The sequence below is a fragment of the Teleopsis dalmanni genome, chromosome 1, assembly GCF_002237135.1.
Source record: "Teleopsis dalmanni isolate 2A chromosome 1, ASM223713v2, whole genome shotgun sequence".
Taxonomy (NCBI): domain Eukaryota; kingdom Metazoa; phylum Arthropoda; class Insecta; order Diptera; family Diopsidae; genus Teleopsis; species Teleopsis dalmanni.
The window spans coordinates 20,171,119-20,189,390 of NC_051846.1; the positions used below are offsets into that span (position 1 = coordinate 20,171,119).

The 18,272-nt window shown below is 29.9% G+C and overlaps 3 protein-coding genes across 4 annotated transcripts in view; all 3 read right to left on the reverse strand.

The window, feature by feature from the left end:
• Positions 1-18,272, reverse strand: part of LOC119677864 (collectin-12-like) — a 321,969-nt gene that overhangs the window by 87,191 nt on the left and 216,506 nt on the right. The window lies entirely within an intron of this gene.
• Positions 1-18,272, reverse strand: part of LOC119668724 (trichohyalin-like) — a gene marked incomplete at its 3' end in the record, with an annotated part of 281,901 nt that overhangs the window by 11,037 nt on the left and 252,592 nt on the right.
• Positions 1,535-18,272, reverse strand: part of LOC119677875 (putative uncharacterized protein DDB_G0277255) — a 42,628-nt gene continuing 25,890 nt past the window's right edge. The window contains exon 3 of the mRNA XM_038089433.1: positions 1,535-1,876. Within this exon, the coding sequence (XP_037945361.1) occupies positions 1,535-1,876 (342 nt within the window). The remainder of the gene's footprint in view (positions 1,877-18,272) is intronic.

Consider the following 18,272-nt stretch of genomic DNA (forward strand, 5'->3'; position numbering starts at 1 on the left):
ATTACAGCTAATCGATTACATTGAGATTAGTTCTATATATGAAGGATTAAAACTTAAATAATCAACGTAAAGACTACCACTGCTAAAGGTGTAGGAAGCTGAGTTCGTATTTGCGTACCCATGCGCGGCTCATTTCGGCTCATTCTGGCTCATTCTGCTCACGGCTCATATTGCCGACTGAAATAAAACTCTTTTCATACGATGGCTCACGCTCACGAGCGAGCTCAACTACAGAGCTCACGCTCACGAGCAACGCTTAAGCGCCATTAAGATCTAAATGGGCTCATCGGTCGGGGCAAGTATAGCTTGCGGGAGGGGGGCTGCATGAGATCCCATGCGCCCCACCCACATTTAGAGTTGCTATTAATTTTTCTTTTTGTGAAAACAAGTCAATTAAAAAGATTGAGAAAATATATAAATTGAGAAGAAGACTAACTATAATATGAAAATACATCAAAGTCCAAATAAACAATAAGATATATTCTTTTTTTATTCCATTCTAAATATATGTACAGTGTATATGCGGATCCAGTATATAGTAGTTTATAACATTTTAAATATATTATGTAATAGATAATATATAAAATATATAATATAATATAAATATATAATATAATTATATATATAATATATATATATTATATATATAATATATACATATATAATTATATATATTATATATATATTTTAATGTATATATAATATACATTAATAATACAATATATAACATTATATAATATAAACCATATATAATATATTTATACATTAATTATATATTACAGATATATATATATATTTATTATATATAACATTTTAGATTCGACTAAACCCAGTAAATATACTTAATAAACTTTCCATGATGCACTAATATAGCGCATAGTTTCCCTTCCAACACTAATATCGTAGTGTGATATAAAAGATTGCACTATTATGTTATATATCTGCTATGTGTAAAATCACTGGAATATTCAACTTATGCACTACATAAGTTTAATATCTATCTTAACTCTGTGAAATTCATTCTCTTCATTTAAGTTTAACCGAAAAGTAAACATTTCGTAGATTGCAGATATCGAGCATTGTTCGCAGTTTTTGCTATAGTTTGCATGTTAAGTTTCCTCAACTTTTGTGGGAATATCGAATGAATGAAGCAAGGATTAAAAATTAATATTAAAATTTCCATGCACGTCTTGAGCAAATTTTTTAAAAGAAATTCTGAATGCAAGATGAAGAGGAACTTCTTCTATTTCAAACATTATTATAACTTTTTCCGAGCATGTATTTTTTATGTTTTTATCCTTTGTGTCTTTTTGATTTGTTTGCGAAAGTTACATTTTAAGTACGTAATTGTTTTGAGGCAAAACTTAGTTAAGTGAGCTTAAAGCAGCTTTTAATTTGTTAAGAGAATGCAGTTTGCATTTTGCTTAAATCCGAAACGCTTACAAATCCAATTTAGGATTGCAATTTATATAGTTTTTACTCAAATAAAGTGTCTTCAAGTGAAATTAAAAATAACTGCAAGCGCGTTTTTCGCTTAGATGTCATTAACATCGGCAGCATTGACAACATCACCAGCATCAACAGCATCTCCAGTACCAGCACCAATACTAGCACCGACAACGGTAGAAGTAACAGTGTCGTCGTCAACAACGTCAGCATCAAAAAGATTATCTCCGTAGCATTTGACGGTTGTGGTTACATTTGCTGCCGTGCTAATATCTGCGAATTTAAGGCAGCATCCAAGAGCTACAGCTACATCATTAGCAGCTGAAAGTGATGTACGGAAAACGTTGAAACGTTGAACGTTGTGGATATGAAATGGTAAATAAACCTTGCAGGCAACTTCACGGTGCAATGAGTAGTAATTGCAACGGAGCTGGGAGGTGAAATGAGATTTATAATATATATGTAAGAATAGAGAATTTGGTTGATCCCAAAAATGTGTCAATACTGCATTTTCCAAGATGTGATGTTCGTCCTTTTTAATTGGAAAACTCATTAGAGCGTTTCAAGTGCATTCTTTGCCTTAACAAATGTTATTCGTCAACATCTTCGAAATAAGAAAAAGTGGTATATGCTCTTCTAAATATAAGAAGTGCTTCTTCCGTTTCATTTCAAGTGCAATTCTCCAGTGTCTTCTGCGCTTTTATTTCAGTGTCGTCGTCATCGTCGTCATTGTCGTCAACGTTGCGCCCAGCAATTGTAGTTTCTGTTGTTTATTTTGTATGCAAATGTTGCAGTTGCAGTTGCCGTTGTTGTTCTTATTATTTTGTGTTGCTACACTTGAATTTCCACGTTTTACTTTCTATTTTCTCTATTGTTATTATTTTTAAAGAATTCTATTCTTAGCATCATTAAAAGAGAAATTGTTTGTGCATCTTCACCAAGTCAAGTATTTTGGAATTTACATTTTCCGTGGTCACGTGGTGCTCGACAAACATTTTTACTACAATTTGGGTTAGAGCTGTTCAACTATTTTTAACACATTGCTTAACACAGTAAAATTATAATTACAGAGACTATCTGTATATCTATAGTCTTCTCTTTTTAGATATTACCAAATTTCTTTAAAATAATAGCAATTAAATCGTAATTTAATTATGAAGTAATTAACTTAACACAGATAGAACACCTATGCTTCAAAACTTTTTAAATTATTTAAAAATAATATCAACTATGGTATATACATATATATATTATATATATACCTTGCAGATTGTAGTGGATGTCCGAAACCTTATGTTCAATATTTCTACTAAACTCAATCTACAAATTTTATGTGTTCTTTATTGCAAGCAACTTGTGTCAATTCGTTTTAGATAATCGGATTACACCAACCATCTAATTAGGTTTTAGGAACAAAACATCATTTAGGAACATCTCCATTCCAATATCTGTGGCAGTTTCTTCAATAAAGAGTCTGATCTGGCCCTCCATACCGAGAATGCTTTTGATAAGGTGTGATTCTCCAGTCTATCTACCTCAGGTTCTTCAATAACGAATTGAGTGTAGCTATGAGAGAAGTTTGATACTTCAGTGACTTTTTGAAGTTCCCTACTAGTAACTTTAAATGCAATACTGAATTAGTGTTAATTCGCATCAGATAATTGGACCATATTCGTATTAGATAATTGGACCATATCTCTCAAGTAAATTTTAGGACTACAGGATCGGTTATTACAGCTCAATTCTTTCCCCAAGCTGGTATCTGCTGTAGCTTTTTCAATGAAAAGTCTGATTTTACTCTCAATCTCTATATTCAGAAGGCCCTTGATAAGATGAGATTTTCCAGATTGATATTTTTCTGACTCTTTAATAACGAGTCGATTGCAGCGCTGGGGGAAGTTTGTTACTTCAGAGAAGTTTTGAACTTCAGAGTAAATTTAAATTCAATACTTGAAATCCGTATCTTATAATCGGATTATATCATATTCCCAATTAGGTTTTCGGAATAAAGCTTCGACTATTGAAGATTTATCCTTTTTTATGACTCATAACTGCGTCAGCTTCTTCAATAAGACTCAACTGTGAATATTAAACTCGATATCGAGTAAGTTGTTGAGAAGGTGTTTGGATGAGTGCAATCTACTAACTATTTAGACACAATTAGTGTACCTTCTAATTTTTTTACTGACTGTAGGGAAAAAATTTGCAAGACCCTAAAAATCTTAAATTTTTTTTTGTAAAATTTGGATTCGTGCCATTTATAAATGGAATTATTTTATTAAAAAAAAATGATGACGAATGAGACCATTCAAACAAAATACAAAAAAGATTAAATAAATTTCAAAAAATAAGTGGATGACTGTGCATTCGGGCACTATTGCAGTATTATGCTGTTTATAAACTATTGTCTTACGGCCATATCTACTACTACTATCTACTACAATTTATATAAACAGTTTAGCTCTAACTGTTTTGTTAGTTTATACATAGTTTTAAAGGTTAGTATATGACAAACGCCTAAAAGGCAACCACTTTCCCGCTAGGTAAAGGTGAATCAACCTGACAGTACTATGAATTTGACTAAGTCCATCATTTTGCAGGATGACAGCTTAGTCATGTCAGTAAGAAAACGGACCCGACGATTTGAGATTTTTACCTCAATAAGAGAAAGATTAGAGAACTCTGTTAGAGTAGAGAACTTTCCTAGAGTAGAGAACTGTCCTGGAGTAGTGAACTCTCCTGGAGCTCTATTGGAGTTTAGTTAGTTAATAATTAAAAGATTTTTTGGATTTAAAAATTTTTCTTTATGTATTACCCTCTTTGCTATTGGATATGGATTTCTTGTCATAGGATCTAAAATTCCTTATCATAATTTTGTTTTGTTATTGTCAATCAGTTTTAGATACTTGAAGGTCCTTCATTTTGTTTAAAGAACAAAAAAAAAGAATTAGAGAAAAGTTACTTGAATATTTTTGCAGTCAATCTACGATGGCTTAATGACACATACAGACAATTTTGAACTTAACCTGTTACCTACTTTTGTTGGCATGAATTTGCCATTTCTGAGTGTTTATTGATTTTGTGCCTCAATTTCTTTATTACAAAAATAAAAACAAAAAAATATATAAAAAAAATGAAAACAATGAATAAAAATAATGAAATCGATGTAAAAAAGTCAGCAGAGCAACCAACCTACATCATAAAATGAATTGGTACCGAATTTCCTAACCAAATGAAATTCATTTCCGGCGGCTATTATAGACGCCATTTTCTTTTATGTTATGCGGCAATAGAATAAAATGAAGCTCATCAGCAAAATCAAAGGAACTTTTAGAGTAAAATGGAAAAAAAATGAAGAAAAATACTTGTGATTTAAGTTGTAAAATAAAATAAAACAAACTTAATCTGCTTATCAAAAATTCATTCGTGCAATCATGGCTTTAAGCTGGAAATCCTGCAAGAACGAGCCTGCGATGTACTCGAAATTTATGCCTTGCTTTCAATTACTATAGACGTATACAATTTGCGAAAATGCCTATAGTTTTAGCCTAAATACATAGTTATGTACTTTTATATGGTTGTCGAAATAATTCATAGGTACTCAAGGTACTCAGGGTAGATACACGGCAAGAGAAAGTGTAAGAAAATGAGGTGAGCACAATTGTCGTGGGAGTTTTATAAGTGAAAAAAAAAATATTGGAGGAGTGGTAGGAGTTATGTTTTTCTGCTTTAGTTTAAGTGATATGTTGACTTACAAGTTAATGTGAAAATATTGTAGTTGTGATAGTACATAGAGAAGATTTTCTATGTGGGTAGCAAAAGTAACTTTTTAGTTGATGGTATTTAATATAAGGCTTATCACCTGACATTTTGATGTTTTCTGTGTTGACTTTATACTCATATAAGTAGAATATTCATGTGTGCGCTTAACAGAATTAAGATAGTTTACTTGGGACATCTTTTCATTTATGTTGAAGCTGAAGATTGGTTATTTATTTCGAGAAAAAATTAAAAAATAAGTTAATATTTAATAGATATTATTTTTAAACATCTAATATGAAGTTTAAGAGTAAAGAGAACTGTTTTGAAATAGGAATTCGTAGTAAGGCCATTTACATTCCGGAACTATAAAACCAACTGGACCTGTTGGTATGTTGGGAAATGAGTAAGCCGATCAACTCATAACAAAAAGAACTTCGATGGTGTTATGAGAACTTCAAGCCTTTTTGAAGTTCTTTAATTAAAACGTAATAAATTAAAAAATGATAAGACCGGCGCAATTGAGGTTTGAGAAGCAACTGATCTTTATTCTTTAAGAGCAACATTTTACAAAGTAAACTAAAAGATATCAGGGTTGCCAGGCAACTATTTATGATTTGTCTAGACAGATGGTAATCTTAGGGGCTGAACTTTACTGCAGCATTTGTACCAGGTTTTTGTTAGCGACCGGTATCAGCCTTTTCACACAACTCTATTTGGTGTGGATGGGATTGTACCGATAAACTAAAAATGCAGTCACTTTAAAAATAAATCGTTTCTATTTTTAAAAATGCTTTGAAATATATTTATACATATATTAGGTTTATAGGGTAGTGTTGCATATATCAATGAAAGAAGTAAAAATTTCAGCTGCCAACAACTTGTAGTAAATGGTGCCACTATGACCTATAGACGTTTATAAAATAGACGTATAAAAATAAAATCCCCCTATATTTCCAGTGGTGCAATACCAGACTCGCCTACAAAATAGAGCAGAGGTCTTATTGGAAGATCTAGATATTTATAAAAGTTCTGTTATATATAAAAGAAATCATATAAATTTAATAACTTAATTTTTAAAATTTAATTAAATAAAATTAAGCTATATTATAATAAAATTAGTTAATTATATATAATTATATAAAATTTCAGTTATAATTGGTTAGGTTAGTTTAATCTCCTTAAAGTACTGTTAATTAACGATACCAGATAGAGTTAAACTTCTTTAGTTTTTGTAACAGACATTTAGTTTGATTTGGCTAGCCTATCGCTCCTTACTGATACTAGATAGTGTTAAATCTTTGATAAACCTAGCCTTCTAAGTACTAACTCTTTTTATCTCAACTTTTTCCCTTTATTACTGAAATAAAGTTTTTCGTACTGTCTTCCGGCTGAGTGGTGGAAATTTTTTATATTCATTGATAAGAGGTGCTCACTGGAACTATTATAGTTTTTGTAGTAGCATTTTATTACCATTTTAAAGAGTGTTTAAAGCACTATTCCAAAGACAGTGTCATTAAACAAAATCCAAATAATTTTTACAGATAGTGTTAAATCTTTGATAAAACTAGGCTTCTAAGTACTAACTCTTTTTGTCTCGACTTTTTCCCATTATTACTGAAATGGCGTTTCCCGTACTGTCTTCCGGCTGAGTGGTGGAAATCTTTAATATTCTTTCTTAGGAGGTACTCAGTGGAACTATTGTAGTTTTTGTGGTAGCATTTTATTACCACTTTAAAGAGTGTTTAAAGCACTATTCCAAAGACAGTGTCATTAAACATAATCCAAATAATTTTTATAGCATTTTACTGAAATTAAACCTAAGTGGAATATATGTTCAGACCCCATATGCTATAGTTTTAGCACATAGCACGGTGCTAATAGACTAATTACTATTCTAAGTGAAATAATATTAAAATCCTATATTTAATTAAATTTTAATATGTATTTACTAATATTGAAGGAGTACTTTTTTTTCTTAAAATTAATTTAACTTTTAATATAGCATTATACATTGGATTTTATGCTTTACTTTCTTATTCGGTTTAATACCGTTAAAAGCTTTTATCCCAACAAATCAGTCTATTCATCACCAATCTGTGAAGTACGAAGTAATCATAGCAAAATGTTCATAGCTCTGCATTGCGAGCTCTTTTATGTCACATCCTTCATCATAATTTTCAACAAATCATGCTTGTCAAATAAATTTCAATAATTCCTCATAAATGTTTAAATTTTCATAAGGGTTGTAAAAAAAACACTCAATATAAATTTTATGGATTTTATGTATTTAATGTAAAAAGAGCAATTTAATATTAATACAAGCATTGAATTAAAGTCTATCTACAATGGCTTTTAATTTTTCATTAAATTTTATTTTAATGTCAGTAATGATGGCGATAACTATTTTATTTAATATAAATTATTGTACTTAATAGATACGTTTTTAAGAGTAGTGAATCGCAACAACAAACTTTTTTATTTTTTTTTAAGTAATTGAATTTTTACCTGAAATTATAGTTATTTTGAGTATTGCCATATATATATGCCTATCATCAGTGGTTTTGAATTTATTTCTTATATTTAATTATACGTAAATAATTTTTTTGAGACTGCAAGCAAGCAGCAAGGGTTGAACTCGTATCCTGCCGAATTTAAAGCTCAGAGTCAGTGTTCATCAGACAACTGATCTAAATCGTACTTGATTTATGTGTTCGAACTTGAAGTTTTGTTGATTTGCTGTAAAAATTCATTAGGAAATTTATGTGTAGGGTTATATTAGAACGAAATCATAAAGTAGTTGTAGAATAATTGAATTAATTAATTATGTGTTTTGTTTTTAAATCTTATATTTCAATATTAAGCCTATTCTTTTGTAAAACTACCGCTTGTTATAAAAATAAAGTAATAGGCCTACTATTATTTTATAGATATTATTTATTGCATGATTTTTTATTATTGTTTCTTGTGTTTAGAATCTAATTAGAGAACGTAATATGGAGATAGTCATGCTAATGTTAGTCTAGGATTTGTAGAAGTGAGTTTGGAAATTGAATACATTTTGTTATTCATATTTATTTATATTATAATTTTATATTAAATTTGATTTTAAAGTCAGTTATGATGGTAGTGACTATTTTACTTAATAGTATTGTATGTAATTGAAAGATTTCGAACAGTACTGAATTGCAACAACAAAATTTTTTTATTTATTTTGTTTAATAGATTAATTAATTTTTATTAATTGCTACTTGCAATTTCAAAATATTATTTATAAATAATTAAAACTAAGAAAAAAATCCAAGACTATTGAAGATAAGCATTTGATAATACTCAAAACGGCTGTATGGTTAGCTGAAAATTCAATTAATTAAAAATAGGGTCGTTTCGAAAAGTAGTGAAAAGTAGTAAAAGTAGTAAAATAACAAAAATTCTTGTTTTTTTTTATTCTATTAATCAATTAAATTTTTGGCTAACCATAAAGCTGTTTTAAGTAAAGCCAAATACCCATCAACATTAATCTTAAATATATTTCTTATAAATAATTGTTCGTAAATAAGTTTTTAAGACTGCAAGTATTAAGGGTTGAACTCACACCCCGTCAAATTTGAAGGTCAGAGTCAGCGCTCATTTTGTTTTAAGTAAAATAATCACAACCACCATAACTAACGTTAAATTACAACTAAAATTGATTACAAATAAATAAAATGTTTTGTTGTTGCAATTCACTACTGTTTGAAACTCTCAAATTAATTTTTGTTAAATATAAAATTTTAAATTATTCTATAATAAATCATTCATTGCTTAACAATTTTTTTTCTTATTAAAATTTAATATAATAATTTTTGTTTGAATCTTGAAATATATCGTAAAAAACATAGTCCGTGTAATACTAGTTAAAGCCTTTGTAGCTCAAAAAGTACTTTAATTCAATAATAAATCTTTAGCATACCATTTTACGCATATCTTAATGCCAAGAAAAGACTAAACTACGAATAAAAGATGTTAGGGTTTCACAAAAATGTAAAAATAACAAAAAAAAAACAAAAAAAAAATGGAACATAAATCTCTTTTTCCGAAATTTAAGACCAAGTTTTTTCTAGTAAATTTACTACCATCTTCAATTTCAGTTTCAGTTTCGGTTTTTGCCTCGCAGTGACTTCGACTTAAAGTTGAATAGGTTTTTGTTACATTTCTTTGAGTCCTCAACACGTGACCACTTTGCGAACACAAATGTATCTCAAGTAACAGGCGAAATATTTTCGGTGGGGAATTAGTCATGTTTTTTGCACATTCAAGCAGATTTTTATCTTACTCAACTTTCACTTTTTATTTAACAAAACTATTTTTATATCCTTTGTGTTTGCTGTTTTTGTTATTATTGTTGTTTTTGTTGTTTTTGTTGTTATTGTTGCCATTGTTTGTATAAGTGGCAGGCACTTGAATTAAGGATAAAGCAATTGTTACAGATGAGGATGGCGCTGAAAAAGCTGCTCTAACTAGCAATAATACCCAGCTACGTCTACGTAGCAGATTGCAAACCTCTAATAATAGTACGAAATTATTTCAGATAAATTTCGTCTGCAATCTTTCGGAATTGATATACAAATTTTTTACAGTTCTTGCTTGCGATACTCTACGTTGCGTACACATATCTAGCAATTGCATGCACAGACAGACGGACAATCTAATAAGTTCGGATAACATTAATTTTTTAGTCACTGTCAGCAGAACGCTAGCGGAAGCGGAAACTGACATTTGCAATATGACTTTGTTACGTTTCGTGAATCGTAGTTGTGAAAGCCATTAAAGGAGCGTTGCTATAAATGAAACGATTTAGAAAGTTTTTTTTTCTCTCTCCACTAAACGCTCATTGCATTAAATGAGTTTCTGTTGTCCAGTGTTGGGATTTTAATGGAAGTCAATGTTGTCCTTGTTAGGAATTGTTTGCTTTACAAATTTTTTCTACGCTGGAAGTGTATTTTTAGACATTTTTTATTAGTTTTTTTTTTCTGTTAATTGCATTAAAAAAATCTATTTTTTTCACATAATTAAACTGTTTGTTCAAGTTAAACTTAGTTTGGAAAGAGATAATTGACTAAAGACGTTGCACTGAGAAATTTTTTGCAATGTTATTAAACATTTAATGACTTCATATTCTTAATGAAGTTCTAAGCGTGCTTGAGGGGTTTTAGAAATTTCTTAAATTGGTGCTGCTTTCTTTCACTGTTTTTAATAGGTTTGCTTATGTTTTCACAGTTAGATTAGTTCGCAGTTTCACACAGTTAGCAATAGTGGAGTATTTAGGGGAAGAGCGAAACGAATACCCTTTTTTGACAATAAAATCCACAGATATGAACACTTTTGAAGTATTATTTATATAAAAAAATAAAATTTTAAAAGTATTAAATACTTCTGGCGTTATCGATTGGTAAATCTGGAGTAACTTTTTCAATCTATATTCACACTAATTGAATTTTTCCTTATTGATTAGTAATGTCATTTTCGATTGGTGAAACTTGGTTAATTTTTTCAAGCGAGATGCGCTTTTAATGCACTTTTAGTGTAATTCTCATTTTCGATTGTTACATTTGGAGCGAAATGTATAACACTCTAGATTAATTTATTACACTCTAGATATTTTGCTAGAGTAGCAAGATTACCCTGAAATAAACAGCTGTTTTATATAATTTGACAGGAGAAGTGTGGTTTGATTGGACATATGTATTTACAAAAATATTAGATTACTCCAAAAACGTTCGATTGGGCAACAAAATTCGATAGATTGAGAGTAAATCTAAATTAAAACTCTATTTAACTATCGGTAACGCCTTTATAGGAATTGAGAATTATTTCCTAATTTTTATTTTGTGTTGCAATTATTTAAAATTTCAATTCATAAAAAAATTGACTATAAATACATAAGTCTTTTTATGACTATTTTATAAAAACATACTATAACTAATAAAATTAAATTGAAATTTTGATAACCAATTCATCGAGACATATAGTAAAAACTTTTTTGTATTTAAAAAATGCTAATATATATAAAAAGTTAAAGATATAAATTTTGAAAGTTTCTATAAAACCAATGAAATTATTTGATAAAGGTACCTGTCATGAAAAAAAAAACACTGAAGATACCTAAACGTAAAAGTCATATACATTCACACAGTAAATAGGTGCTATACTCCAAATAGTAACACTATTGATTATTTCATAACATTATTTTTTTCTGTGGCAAAGTGGTGGAATGCTTTATACATCAAACCGACCCTCGCCGGAATGGTGTGTCCGACTCTTACTGTGAAGTATACGAACTAATACAACCCCTCTTCTTCTTCGGGATTTTTTTTGCTTTCGCATTACTTCGGGGAGGAAATTTCTTTCTGTTTACGACTTCACATTCGGAATTAGCTTTGCTGTCCATCTTCCTCTTAAATCGGAGTTTCATTGTTGTTGCCAAATCCGGAAAGTTTCTTCTCTTTTATCTTGAAAACCTGTTAAGTTGTCTGTCGATATCGGTTCCCAGCGTTTTCTCCGTTCATGTGCTTGAAGGTCGATGCATATGATTCCACTGATCACTAAAATTGCTGCCTCGGCTATACACCTGGTTTTGCTCAAAGTTCGCTGTACACCTGCGTAAACTTTTCTTCTATATTCAACCTTTAAAGCTTTTGCTCAAAGTTCTCATCCGTAGAGTAGCATTTGGTTTGTGGTCGCTGTAAGTAATTTTCGTTTACTCTGGGTAGGACCGCTTACGTTAGCTTTCAGTCTTTCTACCATCGCAATAACTCTGCTTTCTTATGCCACTGCCTGTTTTGTTTGAGTCCAATAGGTCAATTTGGTTTAACCAATAGTGATTCATAACGTTGTAAAGCCCGTATACTTAACAACTTCATTTTTTCTCTCAAGTTGACACTACCAGTGTACTTTTGTTAAAGATAGTTAAAAGTCTTTCGAAATTTGTTTGAAAGATAAAACAAAAGACGGTTTAAAAGAGTTTTGCTGTTCTGACCCAAAAATTTAATTTTTAATCTACAAAGAAAAGTCTTAATAATAAAATAAAGTTAGTTATATTTTACTCATATGAATATCACATCACAACTATATATGCTTAATAAACATTTCATTAACATCAGCCATTTTATAAAATGAAGCCAAACACTCCTTGCTATAATCGTTTGAATTTAGACCTTCCGGTTTTGGTTTAAAATGACCTAAAAACTCATTTAAAAATTTTGGGTAAAATCTTAAGTGAAACCAATTTGTTTGCCAATTTAAGAAATTGACCATTAAATCAAATCATAATGTTCTACATGCAATGTGTTTGGTAGAAGCCGCTCTGTAGTTTCATTGTAGTCAGTGAAGATTCAAGTAAATATTTATTTGCTCGTACTGAAAAATGGAGCAATGAAAAACTACCACTGTGGGTTTTCTTCCTAAGTAACTAGAAATTAATTCTATTTTTAAATGAACCGAAAACGCATTACACATGTCGGAAGCGCCCAAGGGTGTTGCCAAAGCTCACCCAGACACATTCTAATTATCGCCTGCATAATATAACAGCAGGAGCAGCTAGAATAACAAAGTGGAACAAACCAAGACAAATACGAGTAAAATTTGTGAGCTTGCCAAGGCATGCAAGATATCAACTTTTACAACAATACAATTTTGCTATAACAAATACTCGTATAGACTCCAACACCACAGCCAGTGTTGGAAAAAGGACATGAATGGAAAATTTGAATATTTTTGCTAGTTTAACATTCAAACACTTGAGAGGTTTGTGTGCGAATTTCGACTTGCCTTTCGGTTCTCATTAGAAATTATGTATATGCTTTATGGAAATTTTGTGAGGACGTCGTAAAGTTTTGTATTGAACTGACAGCCTAGCCAAAAGTCAATTTGTCGTAATGTATGCTTACAAAGGTGCTCAAATAGCACTGAACATCGTAAAATTGCTTTACGGCCGTCCATGAATTAAAGTTCATTCCTGGGTTACTGTTTTAAGGTTTGTGTGTGGTGAGAATAGCAGGCTGCGCTTAAGTATTTACCTTTTAAAAACTGTTTTAAATATTATAAGACGATAAGCATCTCCTAAAATTTTGTAGCAAAAAAAAATTCATGATTTAAGGCACCTTGGCGCAATTACTTCAACTGAAGTTTATTAAGACAATGGCTGGTTTTCAAATTTCGTATCCTATTTTGTGAGAATTTGTATTTTTCCATAAATTATAAGATTTTCGAGATAAGCTGGGATAGCAGCAGACAAATAGAGGCTCAAGCTATAAATTACTTTTGCTTTGAATTATTTACCATCGCCTTTAAGTTTTTAAGTTTAATAATCATTTTAACTGTTAGATATTCGGCCTATGAAGGGATATTATTTTTTTTTTTGTGATACAGAAAGGAATAATATTTTACTTACAAAAATTTATTTATTTACTTATACCTTATATTATTTAATTTAAGATTTAAATTCAATTTATTTGCATTTATAAGAGATTTAAAAGATTTAAGAGAAGGTATTCTGTGGATATAATTTTAAATTATAAATCAAATTTCAATTTTCACAAATTTTAATAGAAGGATTAAAATTAAAGGCTTTTGGTTTGAATATTTCTTTCAAATAGTTTCTTGTTTAAGTTTGTGAGTATTTTTGCTTTTATAAAACATTAATCTTCCTTCCATCTATAAAAATGTGATTGCAAACTTCCTACTTGTGCTTTCGTTGGGGATGCCATGTAAGATAAGTAGAGATATATAACTCTTATATTTCAATGCTGTTCTCTAGGATTAAGAAAATGTTCAATAATAATATATAATTAGTGTTAATTCTTTTTTATCGCATATGACGCCTCTTATGACAAATATTATATGCACCATAAATTAAATAGGAAATTCGAATATTTCCTAACATCACTGATGATGGCAATACTCGAAACAGTGTTAAATGGTAAGTCAACTTTCAAATTAACTAAATTTTTGTTATTGTCTTTTCATTACTATTCGAACCTTTTATATAATATATATATACTTTTAGATATGAATACTAAATGTTAACTAAATAAATTCATAATACTTTTTCAAAAATATAAGAAGATATTTAATTGTAATTTTTGTTTAGGCTATTCTGGTCTTATGACTGGGATGCAAATAAATTTAAATTTACTTTATTTTTTCACTTTTTCGTTGGCTTTTTTCTAACATCTTCAGGACTATCAGCAATCAGGACTATCAGCAAAGCATTATCTAAATTTTTTCACTGTTTATTAAAAATATCAATGTAAATGTAAATTAAAAATTGTTCCAATAAATAATAATATGACACACCTCTTCAAATTGCCGCCGCTTTCAATTCCTAAATACTTGTTTTATATAAATTGTTAAGTTAATATTTAACGTCTGTTTTAATATTAAACTTATATTAAACTTTTCAATATACTTAAATAATTAGGCCAGCGCTACTGTACGGATGTGTAACTTACAGCAAAGTCTCAAATACTGACATAAAGCAATTTCAGATAGCACAAAATCTGGCTTTAAGAAGACTAATTAAGATTTCTTGGACATGCAAAGAGATCTAAGGATTGACTTTGTAAAAAAATATATCAAAAACAAATCTTAAGTCCACCTCAGGACGCACAGGAAGATATGCAGATTTACGGTTCGTCATCAGTTAATAGAATAAATTATAAATAAATGATAATAATTCTAGTATAGTTAAAGTTTAGTGTGGGGCAGGGATAAGCCCCCCAGTCACAACAACCACAACAACAACACCAACAAAAATAATTTGAAATGATAGCTAAAATTACAATCAAAACTCTCGTGTGAATACAGTATGTGTTTATGGTAATTACTCTCCTAATAATAACACATAGTAAGTGTTCCTGAGAAGCTCTACTTTTTTCAATGTGATCAAAATATAAAATATTATTTACTGTTTTTATCGCTGTCCTTAAATTTTTTATATAAATATAAATACAACGCTTCACTTGCATATATAAAGTGTCCTTGCAACATGTATATTTTTTCTTATCATAATTGGCACATAAGTCACTTTGTCCTGTCAATTTTGGAGCTCTCTAATCTTACAAGTGTGATATTTTTTTATCATTTAATGTTTTTTTTTGCCTTAGATTAAAAGACTTCTTGCTTGCTTACCCAAATTTGCTTTGATTATGTGCAAAAGAATTTAGAACTCTGCCTCCTTGGCAGTGCTCTATTTACTCTTAATTTGAATGTTCAACATTCAACATTCAACATTCAACTTGACTTGTCCTGATTTTTACTGTTGCGCACTTGTACGAATTACGGTTTGACGGTAATATTCATTAATGCCGGTAAACAGCGCTGGCAGTAACCTTTGAGCATACTTGAAGCATATTTAATGCATGTTTAAACATTATCCTTGCACGGCTTTGTACGTACTCTGCCGTATCAGTGGCTTTACGTGCTGATTTGTATCGTTTAAGATGCTTGCAGCCAGCACTCTTAGTTGCTACTACTCATACCCTGGCTGTTACTCAAATTCTCAACAGAACACCAAAGTTGCATTAAGAACGCCAAGACGAATATGAGTCAAGGTAGCTTATGAACTCTCAAAGGAGCAACAGAATGTGCAGTGGTGGCGGTGAGGTACTTTAATAGCTTTAGTCGATACTGGATTTGGTATCATCTTATACTTGTACAGTTCAACTACTCTCACACTACCTAACCACCATAGGTGCATATCTTAAAGTGTTGGTTTCCATATTGGTTTACATGCTGTAGGTAATGTGGGGTTCTATATCTCTTAGTACTTTGTCTGTTGCCAATTGCATAGCTTTGCTAGATATGGAAAGAGGTGCTTGGTATAACCTTGTGGCTTTCAGTCAATACAATAAATTCTTTTAGTTTATTTCCTTTAATTATTTCTTCTAATTTTTATTTTTATTTTTCATTTTAGTTAATATAATCATTTTTAATCCTTATATTTTTTAAATTAATAATTTGTATTAAAACTTTGAAAATAAATTCTTTTAAATTCAAATTATTTGAATAAAGAGTTTAGTGATGATGGTTAAAAGATTAAAAAAATTAATTAAAAAAAAAAATAATTGTTAAGAAATAATTATTATTAAAAGAGTTTAATATTGAAATAATATGGGAAAAATTGTTATTAGAAATTTTATGTTCCTTTGATTCCAATAACATCAAATCATTTAAAATGAAAAAGCTCCAACAACAACTCCAATGCCCTTTATATACAGTGTGTTTCATGAATAATTAAAAGTTTTTCTTTTTTCTAAAAAACTCAAAAATGATTATTTTTATTTAATGTTTTTGGTAAAAATATATATTTTAGTTTGTATAAATGTTATTTAATTAGTTGTGAAAAATAATATCTGGCAAATGGACACTTTCTTCATAGATAGCGAAATATGCTTTTTTTTCGACGTTTCCCCAAAACTTTTTTGAGAGTAGCGGTAGGTATTTGGATATATTTGGTATATTTGGTTATTTCACAAGAAATACTGACTTTGAGCTCAGCCAGAGTTCGTGGTTTGCTCTTAAAGATGACAAATTTCAAATATTTTTACAAATGAAAGTCTGGAGGCGTCAAATCTGGTGATCGCGGTGGCCAGTCAGTATGCACTTTTGTTACGAATAATTTATTTATTGAGTATTCACAAAAATTTTTTTGTATGTAATGTTTTAAAATTTTCATCCATTTCATCCATACATATGCTATTTAGTTCAAAAGTTGATCATATGAATGTAGAGCACATATATCATTTCAATGTAGATCAGTGTTTTGTCGCAAAGCCAATATTATTTGTATTAATATTGAATAAGATGACCTCGGTTTTGACAATATGTGATTTAACAAAATGGAACGAGAAGCCGTATATCTTAAAATATGGATAAATCTGCTAAAGTGCATAATTCTGAAAATATTTGTATTCATTTATAGTATACTAAAGAAATGATATCGAAAGAACAGTTTATTGTATCTTAATCTCGATTTATTGAAAGAGAACTTTAATACTGGGTGACTTCCAGAAATTGCAGTTTTATCTGTATTGTGTGGACATCACTAGATGAAAATTGATTGTATATTTTTTTTGGAGGATTTTATTAAATTGTTAGTTGACTCCAACAAACCACATCCTTGGAGAAAAATAACGTGATGAAACTGTGCAGAAATTTTTTTTAAAAGCAGGAGTAAGGGTTATTTATATTAAATCGATGATTTACTCTAACAAACTACAAACACTTAATGATCCTTAGACCAACAGAATTAGTGTTATTGAAGAAATGTGTAAGTAATATTTTTTTTGTTTTGAAGTAGGAGGAAAAGTATTGAAAGCCACAGTGTGAGACTTCAACACATTAAAATCATCTCTCAGGAATGAATGGAGAAAGTTTCTAGCGCAGCAAGAGGCTTAATACATAGTGAACTAGGCTTATCTAAGCCAAAAAGCAATGACGTGGCGCCGTTAGAAGGGCAGTTGCTGAAGGGGGCAAGGTTATTGCGTAGGCGCGGGTATGGAAACTTAAATCCAGTAATTAGGGGAGAGAGATGTGGGTGAGAGGCATAATACCTAGTGAACTAGGTTTATCTCAATCGAAAAGCAAAAGCGTGGCGCAGTTAGATGGGAAGTTGGTGAAGGGATGAAGGTTATTGCGTTAGCGGGGGTGTAGAATAGTGATGTGTAAGTGCAAATTTATGGGAAAAGTGGCCAATAATTCATGCTTAATAAATAATTAAGTGGCGTTTCTTTATCTGACATCAGTTTTAAATAGATATATCATGAACTATTATTTAAGATAAGAATATTAACAATGTCCTTACAATGTTTAATTTTTGTATCTCTATTTCTATTTGCCCCAGTTATTATTTTTAGTTTTACTTTTATAGAATCATCTGTTTTGTTATTTAAAATCTATTCCAGATACTATGAAAATACACTGCAATTTAAAGTTCTCTTCAAATAATTACTTCAGCTATCCTTGAACTTATAATGTTGTTTCTAATGACTGGGAATATTTAATTTTTTAAATATATTAAAATCCAA